This window comes from Triturus cristatus, chromosome 5_2 (genome assembly GCF_964204655.1).
Source record: "Triturus cristatus chromosome 5_2, aTriCri1.1, whole genome shotgun sequence".
Classification (NCBI taxonomy): domain Eukaryota; kingdom Metazoa; phylum Chordata; class Amphibia; order Caudata; family Salamandridae; genus Triturus; species Triturus cristatus.
Window position 1 is genome coordinate 1,121,405,479 of NC_140588.1, and position 26,637 is coordinate 1,121,432,115.

The following is a 26,637-nucleotide window of genomic DNA, read 5'->3' on the forward strand; positions in this document are numbered from 1 at the left end:
CCCACCAGAACACCACGGAGCATAAACACCCCTACAGAGAGACACCACCTGACGGGGACTTCCCCACCAGAACACCACGGAGCATAAACACCCCTACAGAGAGACACCACCTGACGGGGACTTCCCCACCAGAACACCACGGAGCATAAACACCCCTACAGAGAGACACCACCTGGCGGGGACTTCCCCACCAGAACACCACGGAGCATAAACACCCCTACAGAGAGACACCACCTGACGGGGACTTCCCCACCAGAACACCACGGAGCATAAACACCCCTACAGAGAGACACCACCTGGCGGGGACTTCCCCACCAGAACACCACGGAGCATAAACACCCCTACAGAGAGACAACACCTGGCGGGGACTTCCCCACCAGAACACCACGGAGCATAAACACCCCTACAGAGAGACACCACCTGGCGGGGACTTCCCCACCAGAACACCACGGAGCATAAACACCCCTACAGAGAGACACCACCTGACGGGGACTTCCCCACCAGAACACCACGGAGCATAAACACCCCTACAGAGAGACACCACCTGGCGGGGACTTCCCCACCAGAACACCACGGAGCATAAACACCCCTACAGAAAGACACCACCTGACGGGGACTTCCCCACCAGAACACCACGGAGCATAAACACCCCTACAGAGAGACACCACCTGACGGGGACTTCTCCACCAGAACACCACAGGGCATAAACACCCCTACAGAGAGACACCACCTGACGGGGACTTCCCCACCAGAACACCACGGAGCATAAACACCCCTACAGAGAGACACCACCTGACGGGGACTTCCCCACCAGAACACCACGGAGCATAAACACCCCTACAGAGAGACACCACCTGACGGGGACTTCTCCACCAGAACACCACAGGGCATAAACATCCCTACAGAGAGACACCACCTGACGGGGACTTCCCCACCAGAACACCACGGAGCATAAACACCCCTACAGAAAGACACCACCTGACGGGGACTTCTCCACCAGAACACCACGGAGCATAAACACCCCTACAGAGAGACACCACCTGGCGGGGACTTCCCCACCAGAACACCACGGAGCATAAACACCCCTACAGAGAGACACCACCTGACGGGGACTTCCCCACCAGAACACCACGGAGCATAAACACCCCTACAGAGAGACACCACCTGGCGGGGACTTCCCCACCAGAACACCACGGAGCATAAACACCCCTACAGAGAGACACCACCTGACGGGGACTTCCCCACCAGAACACCACGGAGCATAAACACCCCTACAGAGAGACACCACCTGGCGGGGACTTCTCCACCAGAACACCACGGAGCATAAACACCCCTACAGAGAGACACCACCTGGCGGGGACTTCCCCACCAGAACACCACGGAGCATAAACACCCCTACAGAGAGACACCACCTGGCGGGGACTTCTCCACCAGAACACCACGGAGCATAAACACCCCTACAGAGAGACACAGGGTGCGGTGCCTTCACGATGTGGTGCCGGCAGCAGCTCATTGACGATCTTCCAGACGGCGTCAGTGAGACCAAGGCTTATGATGCAGGGCGAGGTGGTGCTTGATGCGGTGCTGGCAGGTTGCGGTGCAAGCGACAGAGTCGGTTAGCGGGAGCTAGCATCAGAAGGCCCAGACAGCTGTGTAGGACGAGTCAGTGCATCGTGAAACTTACGAGAGGTGCCCCCAGCCACGATGCGGTCATGGGTGTCAAAGTCAGCAGCAGCGATGGCGTCAGTGAGACCAGGATGGTGAAGTGAAGCAAGGTGGGGCGTAGTACGGTGCCCAGAGGTCAGGGGGCAAGCAGCGGCTCGGTGGCAGCGGTCGTTGTCGTCGCTGAGACCAGGGTTACGGTGCAAGATGTGGACGGTGCCCTCTGTGATGCCGCAAAGACACAGAACCAGCAACGGAGCCGGTTGCTGTCCCTTCTCTGTGGCAACTGAAACAATGGTTCCAGAAGCAGTACCCAGAGGTTGGTAAAGTCTTTGCAGTCCCTGAGACTTCAGAACAGGAGGCAAGCTCTACTTCAAGCCCTTGGAGATACTCAGCACAAGTAAAGAAAGTTCAGTCCAGTCCTTTCACTGCCCAAGGCAGAAACAGCAACTGCAGGCCAACCCAACAAATCAACAACACAGAAAATGGGCAGTACTCCTCCTGGCAGCTCTTCCAGCTCTTCTTCTTGGCAGGTTCCTTGATTCCAGCGAGTTCTAAAGTTTTGGGGTCTGGGCCCCAATATTCATATCAAAATCCCTTTGTTCTCTCAGGCAAAGTGTGTCTGTGCTTGGTCCAAACCAGTTCTGTCTTCTCTGTCCCAGCTTCCTGGCAGGAGGTGGAGGCAGCATTGTTCAAGGCAGACCAGGCCCATTCAGGTGCAAGGAAACCTCCTACCACCACTAAATGCAGACCAAGCCTATTCAGGTGCTAAAGAAAACTCCTCCCACTACTCTGAATGCAACTCAGGTCTATTCAGCTCAGCCCTGACTCATCCAGGAAAGGCAGGACACACCCCGACCCCCCCAGTAGCTGTCCGAAGAGAATGCACATCCCCAGCCCCTGTCACTCCAAAGCCAGACAGTCAATCTACAAACCCAGCAGAGGCATACTGGATGGCTAAGCAAGAAAATACCTACTTTCTAAAAGTGGTATTTTCAAACACAGAACATAAAAATCATCTTTACTAAAAGATGCATTTTTACATTTTGAGTTCAGGCATACTAAACTCCATTTCCCTACCTAGTCCCAATGTGAAGTTATGCTTATAAGATGTTAAAAGTAAAACACCCATTCTACCCTATGGGACAGATAGCCTTTCCACAGTGAAAAACAAAATGCACTGTAATTCGCTACACACATGAGTACATGTCCTACCTTTAACATACACAGCACCCTGCCCACAAGGGTACTTTGGGCCTACCTTAGGGGTGACTTATGAGTAAGAAAGGGGAAGATTAGGGCCTGGAATGTGGGTGCACTTGTCAGGTCGACAAGGCAGTAGAAACCGCGCGCAGACTCTGCAGTGGCAGGTCCGAGATACCTTTTCAGGGCTACTCAGGTGGGTGGCACAACCAGTGCTGCAGGCTCACTAATAGCGCTTGATTTGCATGTACTGACATACTCAGTGCACTCTAATTGGGGCTTACCAGTAAATCAAATATGCCAATCATGGAAACACCAATCCATAATAACAGTTTACAACAGAAGCACTTGCACTTTAACACTGAACAGCAGTGAGAAAGTGAGCAGAGACACAAAACCAGCAAAAACAGAGTCACAACCGGGAGGTCAGAAAGCAAAAAGACAGGGGAAACGCCAAAAGATGCCAGGTCTAACATTCGCCTTTATTAATTCTCCTGGCAATACAACCCCTTGCCAAAACAATCCACAAGTCACATAAGGTACGGGGCATTACAACTCCAGAAGAAAACTTAAAACTGTACTCCCCCATGACATAAGTACTGTAACTTATGGATATCATCTCCCACTTCTCACCTTTCTCAGGTTACAAAATTACTAAGAGCGAAGTGATGTCTATGATGACAGCCTCCCCTGCCTGCTTGTTACATGACCTGACCTACAGTGGATACAAAAGAAAATGAAGTATTTGGGTATCCTGATCAGCAATGGTCAGAAGATGCTAAAAGGATAACATGGAAAATATGATTGAGCAAATGAAGAAATACTTCACAACCTGGAATAATCGTGGAGCTGTTTACAGACCGTCAACTTCATTTTCAGTATGCTGCTGATCCCAACTATGTAAAACCGGCTGCTAAAGTAAGGACTATATGTGGCAAGGAGCAACACTCTGGCTGTCTGGTGTGGACCTACACGCAGCAATCTGGATCTTTACCATATGGTTCAACTCACCCATTGTTTCCATCTGGAACCAGAACCCCAGAGTGGGTCACATTGGAGATTCATACCCAGGGTGGGCTCGAGAAGCACGCAATCATCTACAGTAAACCTGCTTCAACAGGAGGAGAAAGTAATCCTCTCCGGAGTGGGGCCCTCTTGAAATTGAGATCTAGTCAAAAACTGTCACAGCAAAGACTTTTACAGGCCTCTCTGTGGCACAATGGTGATATCTGAATAGCAGGAGATGTGAGTCACAATTAGAGCTGTGTTGCATCTCCCAAATAAGCCAGACTCTGCTTCAGAGACTTTTAAATCCTTTCAAGATCTTAGAACTGCCTGCTTTCCCTCAGGTTGCCAATCCGACTGCAAAAGGGTTCTCCCTTTGTGACTCAATTACCTCCAGCTTTGAGGAGTTAACTGGTCCATGATTTGCAACCTGAATTGCAGTTGTAAATTATTAATCACTGACAACCCGATCTTGTCCCTTCCAATTTGTGATTCGGTAAGGCTTGAAAAATCCAGTTCACGAGTCGGAGAAAATTTTCTGACTCGTAAAATAGGTTCTGTACATAGCAAAGAGGGATTTAGTGGTCACAAGCCAAGTGACTTTGTGAACTGCAGAGTTTGAGATTGCAAAAATCCTTTAGTACCTCATGGCCACGTCCTTTGCACAACTCCTTCATCATCAGCCAGGTGTGCTGAAGACTCCGCAAAGCAGGTCCCCTCTCTGGAGCAATCAGCTAGTCCTTCTCCAGGTGGTCTACAGATCTCCGTACAAGTGTCTTTTTGTCCAGGTTTCATGGTTCTAAAGGAAGTAAGGGGTTGTATCTTGGGGACTGTGTTGCCCAATATTGGCCAGGTGTTTTAAACCTACTGTTAAGTCCCAGAAAGTGGGCAATAACCCTATACCCACAGTGACAGAAAGCTTTGAGGGGGAAGGAATAGGGCAGGCAGTGAGTCGGCCTGTGGGATAAATCCCAGGTACTTAACAATATGCACAGGTTCACGCTTTATATTGTTTATTTAATGGTTTTATTATTATGCTCTCTCAGTTGAAAAGGCTTCAGCCTTAGAGCATGATGTTATAGTCAGAAAGAGCTCATATCCCAGTCCATAACTGTTTTGCACACCATGGCTCTCCAGTTTGCACCCATCCATATTCAAATAATCTTGACCTTGCTCAGACGGGAACAGACAAGTCTGAACTGACAGGCCAGCTTCTCCCTGAACCAGAAGACAAGTATCGCAGGACCTTTTTCGCACTAGTTAGGGCTCATCAGCTGGGTATATCTTAGTTCCAGTGACAGAGGGCGCACAGAACCCGCGTCTGGGCATACCTGTCCCACTGAGGGTGACACACTAAAGTAGACAAAAAAGTGATGGCTGGAATGCTTGAATTAATCTCAACCACTGGTGATTATTCGGGCTGCATCCCAGTCCATTGTTATTTATGTTACGTTATATAGTCTGTAGGAAAATAGTATCTGCTTTCCTGGTCACCCCCACTTTTTGATGGTGTCATTGTGTTTTTCTGACTAGCCTGACTGGGAACCTGCTAACAAGGACCCCAGTCTTTGTGCTTCTTCCCTAAATTGGACATGGTGAGTACATAGTATATGGTACTGAGGTACCCAGGGCATAGGTACACCAGAGGTCTCCCATGGACTGAAACATGCATTATGCCACCTAGGAGAGGCCACTCAAATTGTGACTACAGGCCTGCCATTGCGGCCTGTGTAAGCTGGCGCTAGCACCACTTACAACAGGTATACGTTTCATATATCTGAGGTCACTGCACTAAAAACCTATAAGTCACCCCTACGGCAGGCTCTTCAGTCCTGAAGGGAGGGTGCTTGGTTCTAAGTGTGAGGGTGCCCCTGCATCAGCAGGACACCCCTACAAGCTTTGGAGTCCTGGGTTGTAAGTGCATCAGCCATTACGACCTATAGAGTGGGCATGCGTCATTACACGATGACCGTCTCTAAACTGGCTGTAACGAACCCTGTCATGTTTGGTATCAAACATGTGGGAGATATGATTCCATGCAGTGTAAATCTCCTCTGGGAGGCCCTCAGTGCTCCTGGTACCAGTCTCCCAGACCCAGACAGCAAGCTAGGGCTGCTGAGAAGAGACACAATTCTGCCCTCCTGCTGCTCAGCCAAGCTCGAGCAGAGGAAGGCAGGACAATAGGTTTCCTGTCACAAGGAGGTGTGACCACCTCCCAGACAGGACTTAGTGTACTGGGACAGGATGGGGGCACTTGCCAGCGCCACTAGACTGCTTTGAAGGAGACATTTGCTGCCCTCCTTGCATACTCCAGTGGAAACCAGCTCAGGGAGCCATTGTCTCCCGCTCTGGTGCGAAACTGGACAAAGGACTTGGGAGTATCCTCCCCACTGTCCAGCCCCTCCTCTGTGAGGGACCCCTGAATCATTCGAACCCTTTCCTGAGGGTACTTAAGGGCTTACCTGTGGGTGGGTCCCTAGATTTGTTGTCGGACAAGAATCAGATTGAACACCACATCAACTTCGACCATCTAGACACTCTGGACCTCGCTGGACTTCGCTTTGAGAACCGAGACTGCAATGGGGAAGATTCCTGCTGCTCCTGGTCTCGCCGTCCTGCCAGTCTTCTGCAACGTCTGTGCCTGTGCTCCATACAGGTTCTTCACAGGGCATGTGGACATCCAAGACACCCGAAGGAATCTCCCTTGGAGTGAAAGAGTCACTCTCCTGCATCTGCAGGCACCGCAACACAGCCGACTGGTCTGCTGATCCTGGGCTCCAATGGACTGCGAAAGGCTCAGCAACACAGGTGGTGGTTCTGCAACTCCCTCAAGGCTGCACTGTCTTCATATCGAGTTTGAGACCAGTTTCCCTTGTCGGAACTGCTGGAACAGAACCCCTGTGCACCGCGTCGACATGCCATTGCAAAGGCTTGTTTACTCTCCCCTCCAGAGATCTTTGGGCTCCAAGAAGCTCCAACCTCAAACAACTCCTGCAGCGAAGATATTCGCCCTCACCACTCCCTCTGCACCGTGGGCCGCCATTGGTGAGCTGCTCGAGGTCCTCTTGCGACTCCTGTGCCTTCCGCCCATGGGTCCTCTCGCGGGTCTTCTTTGACTCCAGTGGGCTTCCCTGCTTGCTCGGGCCTACACTCACTTACCTACTCGTGGTGAGTCACTTGGACCTTGTTGGTCCCGACACTGCACCTTTTTTGACAACTACATTGGTTGCCGCTGCCAAGGCTTGTTGGTGCCCCTGCCGGACACTGACCCCCTGGCTCTCGACATCTGCCGTGAAGCAGATTATGAACGGCTCCAAGTCTTCCACAGCGTAGCCTGGTCCGCACAGCTGCAACTACAAGGCCACTGTCATCCCTTCCTACATCACCGACATCGGTGGGCATTCATCTTCCGTGCCTCCTGGTCAGTCCTGAGTGGCATAGACTCTGTCCCCTCTGCTTGCAGGTTCTTCACATCTTAAATCCACCTTTGGGTTCCACCGGACTCCTTTGTCTTCTTCTCCAGCGGCACCTTTCCTGAAGTCCTCCATTGTGGTCGGCAGCGGTTTCCGCATCCTTTCACACCTATGCACCCAGCTTCCCTGGTGTAGATGTCCTGGTTCATGGGGTATCCACTGGTGGGGTGACTCTCCAACCTTCCATCTTCCACGGGGTTTTATCAGGGTCCACAGGGAAGGGTCCTTTTTTACTTTAAAACTGCAACCGCATTTTACCTGTTGACTAACATTGAACACGCAGTTGTGTTCCCACTCTGCACACGTCCTCCATGGGGTTCCTGGGTACTTACATTGGGTGTTTCCTGGGGTCCCCAGCTCTTTTACGTCTTCTGGGTCCAGTCTCAACTTAGTGGTTCGCATTCCACTATTTTAGTATATGGTTTGGTCTCCCCCTGGAAACCACGGTGTATTTATGCTACTTACGTTTGTTTCTCAAAGTAATATGTGTATTGTGAATATACTCCGGGTAGGAGATTGTGCTAGTGAGTGTTAGTAATAAAATACATATTTTTATAAATACACTGTGTGGTTCTTTTTCACTTAATCTATACTATAAGATTGCATTTTGGTAAACCAAGCTGCTTTACACTCCTTCTGGAGTAAGCCTGAAGGCTGTTCTCCACAGCTACCACTTAGAGAGCTTTCTAAGGTTGTCTAAGACCACTAAAATCACCATAAGGGTTGTCTGGATTAGGTGAGCACCATATTCTAAGCCAGCCTCTCACATAGATGCCCTCTGGTGTTTTGGAGCTAGCTGATCTGGGAAAAGGAGGCCCTAAAAAAACTCATTAGCGGAAAACAACCATGTTTACACAACATGCCACCTCAGTTTTGACCCAGCCATATGCAAATCAGTCTTGGCACTGCTGCAATGGGAATGCAGATGAATAAAGCCGGATAAGATGGTAGACAAGAGATCACTGGTCAGAGAGAGCCACAGACACCAACACACCCGCTTCAGGCGGAAGCCTCCTGTTTTTTTTAAAAGGCAGAATTCCTTTATTTTAGCTTTCTCCCGCCTAGAGTTGCCCCCAATTCTGTGGGATTTATTTTTCAAAATCCGAATTTTCCTTGATTCCAAATGTTGACATGGGTGGGGAGCGACCCCTAGTTTTTTAATGACTTCTGCTGGGGCTGGTATTCAATCGCAGAGGACCAAGAAGTACTGCTCCAGAGGTACCTAATCAAAAGTAGGAAATATTCAGATAAGGACACTCTGCTGCTCACATGGAGGAGGAACTGGGGTCTTCAGTGAGCAGGAAACAAGATACATCTGAAAGAGTGGATGATAAAGAGATGGAGGAAAGGTCTCAGTGCTAGGGGGAAACACATCAAAGGGTGAAAGCTGCTGACAAGTAAGAAGACAGTGACACTGTGTACGCCTGCATGGAAGAGAGGGAACCAGGACAGGACAGGCCTGCAATGGAAATGTTAATATTAATTTTGACAGTGCAGCACCAGGAGGCCACCACAACCGCCCTAGAAAAGATATAATGCTACTTTCATTCCATTCTGCTACAGGTTCGGAGTAGAACAACACTCCTCAGCGTCACCAATCTAGTCCACCCTTGGACAGCCAGAGCTAACTGCAAACTGCCCTGTGTCACCTGCAAGACTCTGAACCTCAAGAAGCATTTGAATGCCTCCATACACACCACAGCCCTAGAGGCGCCAGAGGCCTCAGGATCAAAAGCGCCTTCTGGCAAAAACCCCAAAGTTCAAAAGCAGTCCAGCCTATCTCAGCAGCTCCACTTGGATCTCTATAAAGCCCAAGGTACCAGACTGCTGTACACAGGGCCCTGAAACAAGCCCAAGGTACGACCACAACCTACCGGACTGCTGTACACAGGGCCATGAAACCAGCCCAAGAAACGACCACAACCTACCGGACTGCTGTACACAGGGCCCTGAAACAAGCCCAAGATACGACTGCAACCTACCGGACTGCTGTACAAAGGGCCCTGAAACAAGCCCAAGAAACAACAACAACCTACCGGACTGCTGTACACAGGGCCCTGAAACAAGCCCAAGAAACGACAACAACCTACCGGACCGCTGTACACAGGGCCCTGAAACAAGCCCAAGGTACGACCACAACCTACCAGACCGCTGTACACAGGGCCCTGAAACAAGCCCAAGATACAACAACAACCTACCGGACTGCTGTACACAGGGCCCTGAAACAAGCCCAAAATACGACCACAACCTACCGGACAGCTGTACACAGGGCCCTAAAACAAGCCCAAGATATGACTGCAACCTACCGGACTGCTGTACACAGGGCCCTAAAACAAGCCCAAGGTACGACCACAACCTACCGGACTGCTGTACACTGGGCCCTGAAACAAGTCCAAGATACGACCACAACCTACTAGACTGCTGTACACTGGGCCCTGAAACAAGCCCAAGATACGACAACAACCTACCAGACTGCTGTACACAGGGCCCTAAAACAAGCCCAAGGTACGACCACAACCTACCGGACGACTGTACACAGGAAACTGAAACAAGCTCAAGATACGACCACAACCTACCGGACTGCTGTACACAGGGCCCTGAAACAGGTCCAAGGTACGACCACAACCTACCGGACTGCTGTACACAGGGCCCTGAAACAAGCCCAAGATACGACAAGAACCTACCGGACTGCTGTACACAGGGCCCTAAAACAAGCCCAAGATACAACAACAACCTACCGGACTGCTGTACACAGGGCCCTGAAACAAGCCCAAGATACGACTACAACCTACCAGACTGCTGTACACAGGACCCTGAAACAAGCCCAAGATACGACAACAACCTACCGGTCTGCTGTACACAGGGCACTGAAACAAGCCCAAGATACGACAACAACCTACCGGACTGCTGTACACAGGGCCCTGAAACAAGCCCAAGCCCAAGGTACGACCACAACCTACCGGACTGCTGTACACAGGGCCCTAAAACAAGCCCAAGGTACGACCACAACCTACCGGACTGCTGCACACAGGGCCCCGAAACCTTCCTCATCTAATGTGGATTATTAGCAGTCTCCAAATCCGCCTTAATTACCGCGTCTGAACTCCTTGACTCTCCTGTAATTCTTAAAACTCACCTCCATCTTGCACACTCCTTTCTAAAAATATTCCAAGATCTGTTGAATGCACTTCTGTCATCAGTGAGGGGGCAGCCTCACTTACAGCTGTTCTATGTAAAGGGCTCCAATAAATCTACACATGCTAAGGCTACCCCAGCAGTCTCCTCTCATTGCCTTTGAAGACAGCCCCTTCCATGAGTTCCCAGTCTTGGTATTCAGAGAACGAAGGCTCAGCAACAGTATCGGGCACACTTGCAACCGCCAACAGCCATGTACAAGCTCAGTAGAAAAAAACAAAATCTTTAAAAAAAAAAAAATAGTCTTTACTGCTGCAAAGCTCAAGGCAAAATAATGCACTTGAACATCTGGACCATGTAATTGGCCCTGAGGGTGTGTCATGGGATTTGGCCATAGTGCATTGGCACATGTCTTAACCACGCCCCTTCTCACATGAATTACAGGCTCTTTTAAGGGGTTATCCTGCCCTTAGGGCCAGAGTCACTTCTCACCTTCATTCAAGGGGTTATCCTGCCTGTATGGGACAAAGCCACCGCTTACCTTCATTACAGGTTCATTCAAGGGGTTATACTGCCTGTAAGGTCCAACGCCTGCAGTCCCTTCATTACAGGTTCTTTCAAGAGGTTATCCTGCCTGTACAGTACGAAGCAACTGCGTACCTTTATTACAGGTTCATTCAAGGGGTTATCCTGCCTGTAAGGTACTAACCCACTGCTTACCTGCATTACAGGTTCTTTCAAGGGGTTCCTGCCTGTACGGTCCAACGCCCCCTAGTATCATCATTACAGGTTCTTTCAAGGGGTTATCCTGCCTGTACGGTACAGAGCCACTGCTTAACTTCATTACAGGTTAATTCAAGGGGTTATCCTGCCTATACGGTCCAGCACCCACAGTCCCTTCATTACAGGTTCATTCAACGGGTTATCCTGCCTGTACTTATGTTCTCCACACGCACAGCCATTGGAAGGCTGGTCAAGAATCACCAGGAGAGACACTGAAAAGGAGCACAGACTGTCATTTTCTCTTTTGTAAAACATACAGGCAGGGAAAAAGATGAATTCTAATCTGTGCTTTTATGTAAAAATCTGCAAAAATGGACAACTTCAAACATTAATCAGAATATCCTCCTGTCAAGACTCAGAAATCTCAGTAACTGACACGTTTTATGTGGAGAACATCCTTTCTTACAGACAGGCACTAAGCTGTGAGTGAAGGAACTAAGCTGTGAGTGAAGGCACCAGCTGTGAGTGAAGGCTCCAAGCTGTGAGTGAAGGCACCAGCTGTGAGTGTTGGCACCAGCTGTGAGTGAAGGCACCAACCTGTGAGTGAAGACACCAACCTGTGAGTGAAGGCACCAGCTGTATGTGAAGGCACCAGCTGTGAGTGAAGGCACTAAGCTGTGAGTAAAGGGACCAAGCTGTGAGTGAAGGCACCAAGCTGTGACTGAAGGCACCAAGCTGTGAATGAAGGCACTAGCTGTGAGTGAAGGCACTAAGCTGTGAGTGAATGCACCAAGCTGTGAGTGAAGGCACCAAGCTGTGAGTGAATGCACCAGCTGTGTGTGATGGCACCAGCTGTAAGTGAAGGCACTAAGCTGTGAGTGAAGACACCAAGATGCGAGTGAAGGCACCAGCTGAGTGAAGGCACCAGCTGTGAGTGAAGGCACAAAGCTGTGAGTGAAGGCACCAGCTGTGAGTGAAGGCACCAGGCTGTGAGTGAAGGCACCAGGCTGTAAGTGAAGGCACCAAGCTGTGAGTGAAAGCACCAGCTGTGAGTGAAGGCACCAAGATGTGAGTGAAGACACCAATCTGTGTGCAAAGGCACCAGCTGTGAGTGAAGGCACCAAGCTGTGAGTGAAGGCACCGAACTGTGAGTGAAGGCACCAATCTGTGAGTGAAGGCACCAATCTGTGAGTGAAGGCACCAATCTGTGAGTGAAGGCACTAGCTGCGTGTGAAGGCACCAGCTGTGTGTGAAGGCACCAGCTGTGTGTGAAGGCACCAGCTGTGAGTGAAGGCACCAATCTGTGAGTGAAGGCACCAGCTGTGAGTGAAGGCACCAGCTGTGAGTGAAGGCAATAAGCTGTGAGTGAAGGCACCAGCTGTGTGTGAAGGCAGCAGCTGTGAGTGAAGGCACTAAGCTGTGTGTGAAGGCACCAAGCTGTGAGTGAAGGCACCAGCTGTGAGTGAAGGCACTAAGCTGTGTGTGAAGGCACTAGCTGTGTGTGAAGGCTCCAGCTATGAGTGAAGGCACCAACCTGTGAGTGAAGGCACCAGCTGTGTGTGAAGGCACCAAGCTGAGTGAAGGCACCAGCTGGAAGTGATAGCACCAGCTGGGAGTGATGGCACCAGCTGGGAGTGAAGGCACTAAGCTGTGTGTGAAGGCACCAGCTGTGAGTGAAGGCACTAAGCTGTGAGTGAAGGCACCAAGCTGTGAGTGTAGGCACCAGCTGTGAGTGAAGGCACTAAGCTGTGAGGTGAAGGCACCAGCTGTGTGTGAAGTCACCAGCTGTGAGTGAAGGCACCAAGCTGTGGGTGAAGGCACCAAGCTGTGAGTGAAGGCACCAAGCTAAGAGTGAAGGCACCAAGCTGTGAGTGAAGGTACCAAGCTGTGAGTGAAGGCATTAGCTGTGAGTGAAGGCACCAGCTGTGAGTGAAGGCACTAAGCTGTGTGTGAAGGCACCAGCTGTGTGAGAAGGAACCAGCTGTGAGTGAAGGCACCAAGCTGTGAGTGAAGGCACCAATCTGTGAGTGAAGGCACCAGCTGTGAGTGAAGGCACCAGCTGTGAGTGAAGGCAATAAGCTGTGACTGAAGGCACCAGCTGTGAGTGAAGGCACCAAACTGTGAGTGAACCTCCTTACATCTAGCGGTTGACTGTCTTGTAGACACTCCTAAACCATCTCAGAGTCCAGTCCCATTGGACATCAGTGCCGTGTGGCCAGCACGCCTCTAATCCTAAACAGACGATCCACAGATTGTAGTGAGCCTGGAAGGAGCCAGGCAACATTTCAAGAAGTGCTTGAGTGAAATACGTAGATGCGCGGTGGGCAGGTCTTCACAGCTCAACGCTAGGAGCCAGAGATGGTGCTGGTGGCAGGACGGGGCATTACATGGAAAAATACCCTGAGGCCATATTATGGATTCTCCTCCTCTATACGTCATCAAGGTCCAAAATACGGGATCCCAAATTCCTCAAGATCTCAGCCGTACCCCTTAATTTAACGCTGCTGTAGAGGCAGCTTTCAGAGTCTAAGTCCCAACAGGAAAACATTTCTGCTGCAGCGCCCTATGAGAAAAAGCCTTCATTGTCCACCTTGGCTACCACTGAGAGCCAAAGTCAAAATAGGTACCTGAAATTTGTGAATGTATATATTATTCATTTAATGTACAATCAATTCAGTTGTTTTTACCTAGTGCATGGCTACCTGACCGGGCCTCCCAGCTCTTGTTGCAACAACCTCACTGAGCTACCACGATGAACCAATCGACCAAAAATCCACTCTTCAGGAAAGGTATTTTCAAAGATTTTCAGAAGCATGCTTCCGAATGCTGATTTCTGAGGGAGGCTGGAAAGGTTTTCTAGAGCAGGGATACAAGATACACAAGGAGGTGGCCTCTTCTTCCTGCTCTTTTGATTTTGGGCCCTGACAGGAGTCCCTGATTGCTAGATCGCAGAGACCTCCCTGGAACATATGGGGTGAGTACGTTCCAGATTATGAGATGGCCTTTTCATGGATGGCCCGATGAGCGATGCACAGAGCCTTAAAGTCAATTCTCCTATGTACTGGCAGCCAGTGTAGCACTGATAGGGCTGGTCTTGCTGATTGATGCTTCGGTAGTTTGAGAAAAATTCTTGGAGCGGTGTTCTGCACCACTTGGAGACTTTTTATCACATATTTAGGACTCTAGATAGAGGGAGTTACCATAGCCCTGGTGGATACCGGTAACATCTGTAAGACTGTCTTGAGAGATCTCAGGATTCCAAAACAAGAACCGGCCAATTTCTTGGCCTGAGTCTCCATCATGACCTTGTCATCTATCCAGACACCTAGACTTTTTACTGCTTTGGCTGGCTCTGGTAGCTCGCCTAGTTGTTTTGGCCAGGACAATTTACGCCGCCTAGGGCTACTGTTACTTACCACCAGTACCTCGGTTTTGTTGCCGTTAAGCTTCAGACTGCTGGCAGACATCCAGTCTGTGACCTCCCTAAGACATGAATTGAGTTGGGTGGAGGTTCGGGCTGACATTAGGTGTGACGGCCACAATGATCTGAGTATCATCTTAATACAACACTAATGCGAGACCGAACAATTTCTGCAAGGGGGGAGTACATACATATTAAAACGTGTGGAGCTCAGTGAGGAGCCCTGTGGGACTCCAGACTACAGAGGAGGGATAGATGAAAAGAAGGGACCTTTACACACTTGGAGGCTCCTATTCTCCAGGACGCTACCAGCCACTTGATGCCAACTTCCATCATCCTACGGTCGAGCCTGGAGTGCGATACCCTTATCGAAAGCTGCAATTAGGTCCAACATTATCATTGACGCTAAACCTCCTTGGTGTACTATAACGCGGAGCTCCTTAGTGGCTACTAGCAGTGGAGTCTCTGTACTATAGCCGAATCAAGAACCTGTCTAGGTGGGTTGGAGTGTAGGAAGGTGGAATCTGACTGCATGGTTGCCCCACTGTTTCCTGGTGTTTTGCTGGATTTCGACTTAGTTTGGCTGGGATCCTGCTATTCAGGACCCCAACCTATCTGCTTTCCCCTTTAAATTGATTACAAGTACTTTAGGTAGACTACGGATTGGATTCTGGGGTACCCTTATAAGTACCTAGTATATGGTATACAATGTACCCAGGACATAGGTACCCCAGAGACCTACCGGGGGCTGCAGCATGTATAATGCCACCCCTGGGAAGCCTTCCAAAATGACACCACAGGTCTGCTAATGCAGCCTGAGTAAGGTGGTGCATGCATCCCTTACTGAGATATAGGTTCACTATATTTCACCCTATCACTGCACATATAAACCTATCAGTCACCCCTATGGCAGGCCTTATCAATCCTGAAGGCAATATGCTTGATTTTATGTGAGAGGGTGCCCATGCATGAGCAGAGCCCCTTTGCAGCCTTCAGAATCTATTGCCCGGGGTTGTCTGTGATGCAGCCTGACCATATACTCTTAAGTGCATTATAACCTTGCGGTAAATGCTAACTTTGGGATGGCTGCATGGAAACATGTTGTGTTTGGTGTCAAACACCTTGGAATCATACACCCACACCAGTAACCAGTGTGGGAGTATGAACCCACCCTTCTAGAGGGAGAGATATGACAGCACCGGTATACCCCGTACCAGCTAACAGATCCCTGGCATCTCAAAATGGATGCTGCCAGCCACAGACACAAGTCTGGCCTCCTGCTGCTGACCGAAACTCCGGCAGGGGAGGCCTGGACAAAAGGCTTCCTGTCACAGGGAGGTGTTACCACCTCCCAGACAGGCCTTAGTGGAATGGGGCTGGGTGGGTGCACTCCAAGAATGCTTTGAAGTCCTGCACTGCAACCGGTTGCAGGGGCTACCAGCCCCTGTTCTGGCACGAAACTGGATAAAGGAAATGGGTGTAGCCACCCCTCTTACCAAACCCTCCCATAGGTGGGTCCCCAGAGTTAGTCCAACCCCTTCCTTGGGTATAAAGAAGGAACCCCTGACTACAGGACTTTAGATTACACCTGGACGAAACTCTGATACAGAAATCCCGGAACTTTGATGATCTACACGACTAGATGACTGAAGAATCTCCCTTGGAGTAAAGGAGTTACTCCCCTGCAAGGCAGGCACCAAAGACGCATCTGACTGGTTTGCATTTCTGAAGCTCCCGCCGGACTCCGAAGTATTTGCAACACAGGACTTTCCAGAGGCTGACCCAGAGTCTCCAGCAAAGCTGAGACCTGTAGCCCTCGTGGGTACCGTGGAACCGGAACCCCTGGACACCGTGCACATTTGCAAGTGCATCAGCTTCTCGACGTCCCCTGAGGCTGTGCATTGGGCTACTTGTAGCCCAGACCCCGAGCACCTTTTACACCGAAGACTGCTGGCCTACACTCCACGAGTGTTCCGTGAGCCCGCCCTTTGTTTTCTCGCTTGAGGTACCTTCACGATCCCTGGTCCGTCGACTGGTGGGTCCTTGAGAAGGCAACTTTAACTTCCATTGGGCTTCCCTGATTGCTCCAGATGTGCTCTGACTCTCCATCGCTTGGGGAGTCCCCTGGACCTTGCTGGTCCGCACTGATGCATATTTGCTCTTCCTGCGTGGGTTGCTGTTGCCAAGGCTTGTTGTGTCCAATCCAGGCACCAACACTGCAGCACTCGATATCCTTCATGGGACAGCTTGAATCCAGCTCCTGGTCATCGTCGACACCTCCTGATCCTCGTGGCTGAATAGTCAAGCTTCCCCTCCTTGCACCTGAAGCACCTGACATCCGTGGGCATTCGACTATCGTGCTCCTGGTCACTGGCTAGTGACCCAGACTCTGTCCCCTCTGCTTTCAGGTTCTTCACATCTTCGATAAAGGCTTGGATCTCTTCGGACACTTCTCTTCTTCCCGGCAGCAACACTTTTCAGTATCCTGCCATTGAAAACAACGACGCGACTCAACACCATTTGACATCTATGCACCCTGCTTCCCTGGGTTAGGTAACACGAGTACTCTGGTGCTCTTGTGGGTGATGGCCCTAGAAGTAACTAAGTCCAAAAGAGTTTGTTCCTAATCCTCCTCTAAGTGTCCTTAAACTTTAAAAATCTAACCGCGACTTTCCCCATAGACGCTAGCGGAGCTCGCGGCTGTGTTCTCACACTGCACACGTCCCCCGTGTCACTACCTTGGGAGGTTTCTTGGGGTCGCAGCGATTCTACAGGCTCTAGGCCTTGTGTCTAGTTAAGTCGTGGTTTTTATACCACTTTTCTTTACTATATGGTTTGGTCCGCCACTAGGGCCTAACGTGTATTTGTGCTACTTTACTGTAATATTTAAAGTGTAACTTATGTGCTTTTGCCTCTAGACTGAAAGAGACTAGAGGGGTGTGTTTAGTAATAAATACATATATTTTATATATATACCTGGTGTGGTTTCCTTTCATTAGGCCATTCAAGAGATTATAGACTGGTAAAACAAGCTGCTTTACATTCCTTCAAGACTTAGCCTGAAGGCTGCTCTCCATAGCTGTCACTAGGATAGCTTTCAATAAAGGTTGTCTTTAACCTATCACCATAAGGGGTTGTTTGGACTGGTGCAAGGTGCCCACTAGAACTAGTGGACAGCATATATCAGGCCAACTTCTCACATGGAGGACATCATGAGTCACCACACAGCTGAGCAGGTGTTTATTAAGATGCTTTTCCAGTAGTTTACTCACTGCCACAAGCAGGGCGATGGGTCGGTAGTGGTCTGCCAGATGGGGAGGAGCTGTAGCTTGTATTAGCAGAGGCTTCACGTTCCCGTGTTTCCATGTTTGGGGGAGGCGGTCAGTTTTGGGTGAGTGTTCGAGAATATTCGTAATGATGGATAATAAGGAACTGCCAGGTTGACCTAAAATATCAGGAGGGGCGGGTCCTAAGGAGGTCCTGGTTGCATGGCCTGAAGGGCGGCTTCCATAGCTGTACAGCTGAGAGCGGGGAAAGCCTTACCTGAGTTTTAACGTTAGGTATGATGGTTTGTGGCAGGAGAGTCAACATTGCTTTTATCTTGGTAATAAAAAAGTTAGAAAGCATGCTGTGCTGTTCTTTGTAAGGCGGGGGCCCGTGGAGCGTGAAGGGAGAGTCATGAGGATCAATGAACTCCCTTGAGCTTTTACATTTGACACCTAAATGCCTCAAAAAACAGAAATATTACAATAGTTAGACATTAAATAGAAAAATAGAAAATAGAAAAGTTTTAAAATATTTCCTAAAGAGTGATATTGAATGCAGATTTCTTAAATAAAAAGACAGAATGTTACAGATTTGTCACCGAAAGTGATTGTTCTGACTCGCGGCATTGGAAGTACATGTCTATCCTTAGATCGCAGTTCTCTGTTTCAAACATACAAAGTGATTTATTTTTTCTAAAAGTTGGCTTTTTAGTGATAAGAGATTTGTGCACAATTGTTAGAGCTTCGAAATAATTTTTTGTGCATCAGTAGTCAATGTAAGGCTTAGATGAAGGGAGAGATATTATCACATTTCTTAATACTCCACAAGGAACGGGCTGCTGCACTTTTAGCAAGTTGAAGGCCGGTGATCTGAACTATAGGAGAATTTTTAAAAAAAAACAATATTGTCCAGATGTAGGTATCTAGAGCTGCAACAATTGAAGTCATTAGCCTGTGTCCTAAAAATTAGACCACTATTTTCAAAGATTTCAAATGAAAATAAAAGGTCGAAGGATCTTTGATCTTTCCTAAGGTGGGACTGATGTCTAAGACCAGCATCAGTTTGGATCCCCAGAGTCCACACTTGTGCAGCGGCTGCCAGAGGAGAACCCAACGCACAGGTCCAGGTGAGACCTTGTATCTGACTTGTAAGAGAGCTTCACAAGATCTCTGGTTTTCAGGTGTTTATCTTCAAAGCGGCGGTGACTTCAATGGTCACCACCAGCACATCATCAGGAAGCAGCGAACAGGATCCTGACTGGACGCAAGAGCACAGATTGGCTCAGTATCGGGAGCATCCCTATAAAATCAGATCCTCATCTGGAGTAAAGGGAACGACAGCGGCATCATACAAAGGCTAAAGGGCTTTAGGGGTCATGCAGACCCTTGAGGTACCCCACAATCTATCAGTCTACATTGTGAGGGACCACGTCAGACCATTACCATTTGCGTCTACTGGTCAGAAACCCTTCTGCCAAATGTGCACCAACAGTCTGGTGAGAAGAATGTTCTGGCCGATGGGAACAAATGCTAAGGAGAGGTCGAAGGGTACTGAGGCTTCCGGCCCCACCGAGGTCATCATTCTTTCAGGGTCCTGTAGGGAGACACCGCCATAACTCAGTGCTCACACCTTGCTGAAATCCAGTCTGAGACCGGTCCAGTATACCATAGGATTCCACAACCTGAGTCTACTGCCGAGAGATCCATCCCTCCATCAGTTGGGATAGATGTCTAGAAAGGAACACGGGTCTAAAGGAACTTGGTTCTGTAGGGATGAGCGTAGCTTTCTTTGACAAGGGGTTTGACACTGCGTCGTCCACTCTTCCCGTGAAGAGAGAACTACTAAGTAATGGACTGAAATCTTCTTCCACACTGCCTGCCAGTCTCTGCACATATTGTGCAATGATAGGGTCTAATCGGGGTCCAGCGAGAAGGCAGTTTGGGACTAAGTCAATAGTCTGAATATTATTATAACAGAGAGAATTGCTAACGACGCTTCAACTTGCTCAGTCAAGCCTAGAGCGTCAATGACTGGTGGCTTAGTAATAACTGATCTGCCTATCTGCTCCCTAATTGTAAATATTTTATCTGTGAAGAAACTCACTTTCTTTGGCTGTGCAGTAGCCCCAGGCCTGGGGTTCTGGGGGTAACAGGCTATGCTTGTCTCAGGGATTCCCTTGTCCCCAGTGTCCCCCTGATCCTGGAGAACTGGTCAGACTACTCTGAAAAGAAAGGTCAACACAGGGATATCCTCACCTTGATTATAGGAACTACCTAATCATGGGTTTTTACCGAATATCTAGGTCGCCGCCTTGAACTAAGGGCACCTTTGAGGGTTGGTCTCAAGTGCAGCGATCAGATTTCTGTCCATTTACTGAAATGGCTTGGAATGCTAGTTTTACAAGAGCGCATCTTTTAAAGCACTGCGCTCTCGTCCTAAAATCCAGGAATCAAGAGAGTAGGTCTGTTTCATCTGCAATCATTGGGGCAGAGCTGGGCTAAGATTGAAGACGGTGCCTCCTCGGGTCTATGCCATGCTCCTCTCCAAGGCCACCCAATGGATCCGGGAAAGACTTCTTTCGCCAAACGGTTTCTCTTCTGCCTGAGATAACACTGCCTGCTTCTAACGAAGGGAGGAGTTGTTTGAGGATAAACATTTAGAATCTGAGAAGACTGTCTCCTTATGTGAAGCAGAAAGACCAAGCTCCTCTGGGATCCAAAGGGAAGTTCTGAGCTCCATGGAGGGGTGAGGAGTGGAGGGTAATACGGAGAAAGCAAATTCACTCTTAATCTATTAGTGCCACAACCTTCCAAGCACACCTGTCTCGCCCTAGCATGCGCATGGTGCTGCCCGGCTGTGGTCGCTGCCATGGCTGGACCAGGACACATTAGACTGCTGCTTGGCCATGTCTATAAGCCTCCGGCACACGAAGCCCTGCTTGAAAGATGTAACCTGTGCACTACGGAAGCAGGTGAAGTATGAGCTTTGAAAAGAGTGTGTAGTGTCGGCTCGGATTACTTCTTGATGGGTTACCCATGTCTCACTTTGCTTATAAAGAGTGGCTGCAGAGCAGCACCCGGTCTCATTTACTGTAATCTGACAACCTGTGGTTGGCAGTACTTCTAGGGTTGTGTCTCTGTTCACTTCTGGGTGGCAATCGCAGAAGGTCTATGCCACGGTTGCTTCATAGCCCTCAGGGATTGGGTCTCCGTTGTGTCAAGGAGACCTCCATATACCTGGCCCACAACACATGATGCGTCCTATGACACTTCCGACCTTAGGATGCTGACCACTCTTCACGGGTCGGTCTGGGTGGCTGCCTCCATTCTCGCACTCTCTGAAACACTAATGTTACTGTCAGCGCGGTTCATTGCATTAGACTGGAAGTGCGTCTTTAGACCTCTTGCACCACAACCTCCAAAACAGGCCAAACAACATCCCCCCCCGTGCCCTCCAAAAGGGCATCAAGAACCTGAGGCTGTGGAGCACTTGGTGGCCCTGCCAGGGTGGGAGGCGCGATCCAGTAAGGTGCTCAGATACAATTCAACCAGGACCTTAGATCCAAGAACAACGGGCTCCAGGAGTTCCCTAGAAGAAGACACGCATGTAGAAGGAGTTGGGGTCATTTTTAGGTCAAGCCTGGGCATCTCATGCGCTGCTGCGAGGCACGCAGTAATGGAGTATAGCTTTGAAGCCCCGCCCACTCTCCACCCATATTTTTAATTGGTTTGTGTCAGTGTCCTTCGCAAACGCTGGTTTCTGAGCCTTTATTAGGCTAGTTAGTCCCTCCTTGGTACCGCCTTGTCTGCACTTGTTACCTCCTATAACGACTGGACCTTTTACTGGTCTTGTTACATGGTCGGCTTATCTTGGCTGTGATCACTATTTTGTTTAATGATTTGCCCCTATTCCAGCCACCAGGTCCCAGCACGCTGCCCGCTTTCATTTTACATACTAATGGCGGTCCACCTTAACTATAGCGGCCACGTTTCATTCTTTCTTTATTTTAGCCCTTCGACCATTGAATATAACTCTTTGGAGGGCGCCGAGTCATGAGTCTGGCAATGTTTGTTTACGATTTAGCAGTATTTAGATTGATTTCTTAGGAGTTTAATTTAATTTATTAGGATTGACATGTTTTTAGTACACCTGACGCTGAGACTCAAACCTGGCTCCCCAGATACACAAGGCAGTAGCTCTGTAAGCTAAGCCACATCGCTAGCTTCAAAAGCAAGCTCTTGTGTTTCTCTTCATGAATGATGGCAGGGCAGAGTGGCTATTTGCTCCCCGTTCCATCAATCTACATATGGTCTTGTTTCTTTTGTTTCTGCAAGCGGCATAGGAAGTCTCTCTGTGCACAGCTGCTCCCCGGTGCGTTTAAAAACTGGTCTGTAAATCTTGTTTTTATTAGTTTCATGTTGCCAGCTGTGTGCCTATCTTTTTTTATCACACTGTGTGCTTTTAACATTGGCTGCGCACAGAGAAGGGGTTGGGCACTGGGTCACGTCGGTGGTGGAAAAACAACAGTAAAAAAAACAAGCATTTGCAATGCCATAGGTCTCTCATTACTGAAAGTTGAGCTATTGGCTTTGCATTATTATTTGCAATGCCAATCGCTCAAACTTTCAGTAATGTGAGACCTATTGCATTGCAAATGCTTGTTCTACCGGGTGCCCAGGAAGTGTAGCAAGCTCTGTTTCAAGGTGAAATACTTGCCTTACAAATACAAATGAAAATGCAACTTTTGAACCCAGAGGTATAGCCTGACCCTCTCCTCTTGGCATCTATAGACTCTGTTCAACTAGATCTAGGAAGTCCTTCAGAGTACCAGCTGGAATCAAACCACCTCACCTTCAGTCTGGACACCCTCCTCCCACGATGATGAGTGGACACTGCGGCTGCCATCTTGAAGGGCTTCTTTGCACTCAACTAAGTATCTCTCAATGAGCTCCACTAAGCTATCGAGGGAGCCCACCCGCTGATGCTCCAGCCACCCCTGGGCACCATCTGGGAGGATCTGAACCAGCTGCTCCATCACAACCAGATCCACAATCTCTGCTGCGCTGCGGACTCCGGGCTTTAGCCACCTCTGGCACAAGTCCTGCAGCTGATGGGTGACTGTCCATGCGCCCGCTTCGACGGTAAAAGGTAGACTGCGAAATCTCTTCCTGCAAGTATCCTCACCAACTCCGAGGTGGTCAAGGATGGCATGCTTTAACCTTTCGTAGTCTTTGGCACTTCGATGTGGAAGATCTTGGTAAGAATCCAGCGCATCTCTAGCAAGCCCAGGAGCCGGCGGCATCACATGCTGCTCCGAAGGCCACTGGACGCCCTCGGAGGCACACTCAAACACGAGCAGGAAGGCCTCACCATCCCGGCTCGGGCCAAGCTTCACCATCTTCCCTCCTTGGATCTGAGTCTGTGGTCTCTGTAAGAGTTTCAGCTGGAACTCCTGCTGGCCGGTGGGCGCCGGCACATTAATATTTTCCAAGGTTTGTACCATGGTATCAGGCCAGGTTTATGGATTCACTTTGCCTTCACTTGGACAGGTTATTACTTAAATATTAAAAGGCACAGATGGGTGACCGACCACTGATGGAAACAGATACATCAATATTTCTCCGGTGTTGGGTAGGGCCTCGCTGCCAATGACACCTCCCCTGGTGCGGACTCTGTCCAGTGTCTGAGGATGTCCCCTGAGCAGTCTCTAGCGCCTCTGTGGCTTCACAGGTCCATCACATTCCCCTGAGGCGGCTTCAGATGACATGAGGTTCCTGAAACAACAAACACCGTGTTACCCTTATAGCTTTCAGAAAGAGTGTGCCTGATTTACATAGGTAACTTACACTTTTAAGTAGGTTTAGTCAGTTTACTACTTTTCAGTAATCACAAACTGCACTTTTGTAACAACTTACCCTGTTGACACACATGGTCAAACACTGGCAGTGAAACACTGACCCATAGAAAATATTGGAAGGAGGGACTTAGTAGGAGAGTGTAAATTAATTCAAAAGTGCAGCGTGAAAACAGCACTTTGCAGTACGTTTTGTAGTACGACTGTAGTACCGCAGGACATACTACAAAGTGCAGTTTCTTAATCAGGCCCATTGTGTTAATGTTCAGACACTTTCTTTAAATAGGTGGATCGTTTCCCGAAAAACTGTAAAGTGGGTCGTAAAGATGTTTGATGTAGACTCGCTCAGAACTACAGATGACAGTCAAAAGGAATCATTTTGGCTCGACATCCCTTTGCAATAAGTTGATGTGCTCCAGTGGCCAAGGCATTGCTGAGGAAGAGTTCTAATAAAGACTTCCCCACCTGACCAAATGGCATTTCTGGGCGGATAACAAACACCCTTGTGGTGCACTATAAAGCAAACTGGATATTTCTAAGAACATTTTAGTGTTTGCAGCATCACAATTTAGGCTCCACCTTCTATATGTCATAAATGTACATTTATATACTCGTATACAACATTTATATTTAATTTAACCTTCACGAACGTGTGTCTTACGTTTAAACAAACTAATGCAGTATATTGATTGCAAACACCATGGCTGAAATATGTGTTGACCAGTTTGGAAAGCCTTGGCCGCAAGGATCTTTTTTCAAATCCTATAACGATTGTATCCATCAATAGATCCTTTTTGGCCCAGAGAACCACAAACAGAGCAGAGGCTGAAGGCATCAAATGTACTGTGAGTGCCTATAGCTTTGTAAAAAATACCGAGGGAATGGAGCCGTATCTTTATCTCATGCATAATGCCCAGGATAGATATTTAATGTCTCATTTTAGGCTCAATCTTTTACCTTATTTACTGGCTGATCCACCAGGTTTTATATTCCCAATTGAGCAGAAGGGTGCCTGCGACAATAGATCTCCGCAGGACACCCTTCATTTTGTACTCCTATGTTCCTTTTACTCAACGCCTAGGCGCAGATTTTTGGTAGGAATTTTAAAACAAGCTAAATTTAAACATGCCAAAGAGGCAAAAAGCGGTTGACCCCTTGACATTATGCTGTATTATGAATTTTATTAAAGTTGCGGTGCGATTGAGGGTAACAAGAGAGTAAGCGGGATTGTCATCATCATAATGAATCATTTTTTCTAATTCCTCTTTTAACTTTGTATGTAATAGCAGTCAGGGTCTTGACAAAGATTTAATTGTATTTTAACTGTTTGTATATATGTGCTTTTATGGTGTTTTTTAATCACCGAATAAAGAATGAATGACTGACCGATTGCAAACACCAAAAAGTTATATTTTTGGCCATCACCATTAGGTAGTTATAGTTAGGAGCATGTTTCCATAGGAAAAACATTTTTTTTACTTGCCTATAATTTTCGGCGCCGTTTGATAAATCTTCACAACATTTTTTAAAAAGTGCCCAGTAATTCTTGTTGCACATGGAAAGTTTTGGAGTGATCGGTCAAGAGGAGAGGGGGGGGGGGGGCTAAAAAAAAGTGCATTCCCAATATTAAGCCCCATAGAGTCACTAGAGATGCTTGCAGCCCGAACCGCTGGATGAAATAACACTTAATTTGGCAGAAAGATAGATTTTGGCTCACAGATAAAGCTTTCAGTTACTTTGTGCAAATCCGTTTAGGAATTGTTGAGAAATTTAAGGAAATTCACACTTGTATATCTATGATCGTGGCTAATTTGTGACGATTTCACAATTAATCGCAAATGTGGGCGCTAACAGGAATGCTGTGATTGGCTGGCCGCAAACTGAGCAGAGAGTTGTGGCCACCATTTTAGATCATCAGAACAGTCCCTGGGGCTCAAACGAGATGACAGAAAGTGGCATAAAGGGTCAGTTTGAAAGAGACCGGACCTCATGGCTGAAATATAGGGGTGTTTAAAGGACCCCTGATGCGTATCATATGTTGAGAAACAGGTTTTTTCCACGTGCAATATTTGCAAATTCTTTGTGGCCGACATTGATGCCCCGTGTAATATATATATATCTATATGTGTGTGTATATACGTGGACGAACAAGACATCAATATGTCCTTTGCAGATACCAACCTCCCACAGGTACTCACAGGATTGGAAGAAGAGGGAAGCATCGATTCATATTATGAAACTCAAATTGCTGCAAGCTCCACTCCCCTCAAATCACCATTCAAGCCCAAATCTAAATTCAACGCCTCCCTTCCCTTTGACAACATTGATAAGAAAATCAATCAAGCCGAACTAAAGAACAACCACAGGCCTACCCCGAAGGAGAGGGAGTTAACCACGGTTATCAATCAATGGTCTTTGGAAAGGAGTGCCTCATACGCTATGCTGGCTAAGGTGGCAATGTTGTCATCTGGCCCCTGTAGGAGAGTAGGATCTGCTTCACATGGGTACCCCCACTTTTTGCTGGTGTTTCACTGTTTTTCGACCTTAGTCTGGCTGTGGCCCTGCTAATCAGGACCCCAGCCTAGCTGCTTCCTCTCTAAAATGGTACATTAGGTACATATCTAATTGGATTCTGGAGTGCCTTATAAGCCCCTAGTATCGACCTATCTCCCTCCTGCCCTACCTGTCTAAGATCCTGGAGGCACATGTCACCATCTGCCTATCACAATTCATTGAGGAATCCAACTTCCTAGAATCTAATCAAGCCGGCTTTAGACCTCTCCACTCCACCGAGACGGTCATCCTTGCCGTGATGGACAACCTCAGAAGCAATGCTGACAGAGGCTTTCCCCAGGCATTGGTCCTTCTGGATTTGTCAGCAGCATTCGACACGG

At 48.6% G+C, this 26,637-nt stretch overlaps 1 protein-coding gene across 1 annotated transcript in view; it reads right to left on the bottom strand.

The window, feature by feature from the left end:
* LOC146829866 (uncharacterized) overlaps positions 1-26,637 on the bottom strand; it is a 90,631-nt gene that overhangs the window by 26,048 nt on the left and 37,946 nt on the right. The window contains exon 2 of the mRNA XM_085608526.1: positions 22,741-23,663. Within this exon, the coding sequence (XP_085464652.1) occupies positions 22,741-23,392 (652 nt within the window). The 5' untranslated portion in view covers positions 23,393-23,663. The remainder of the gene's footprint in view (positions 1-22,740; positions 23,664-26,637) is intronic.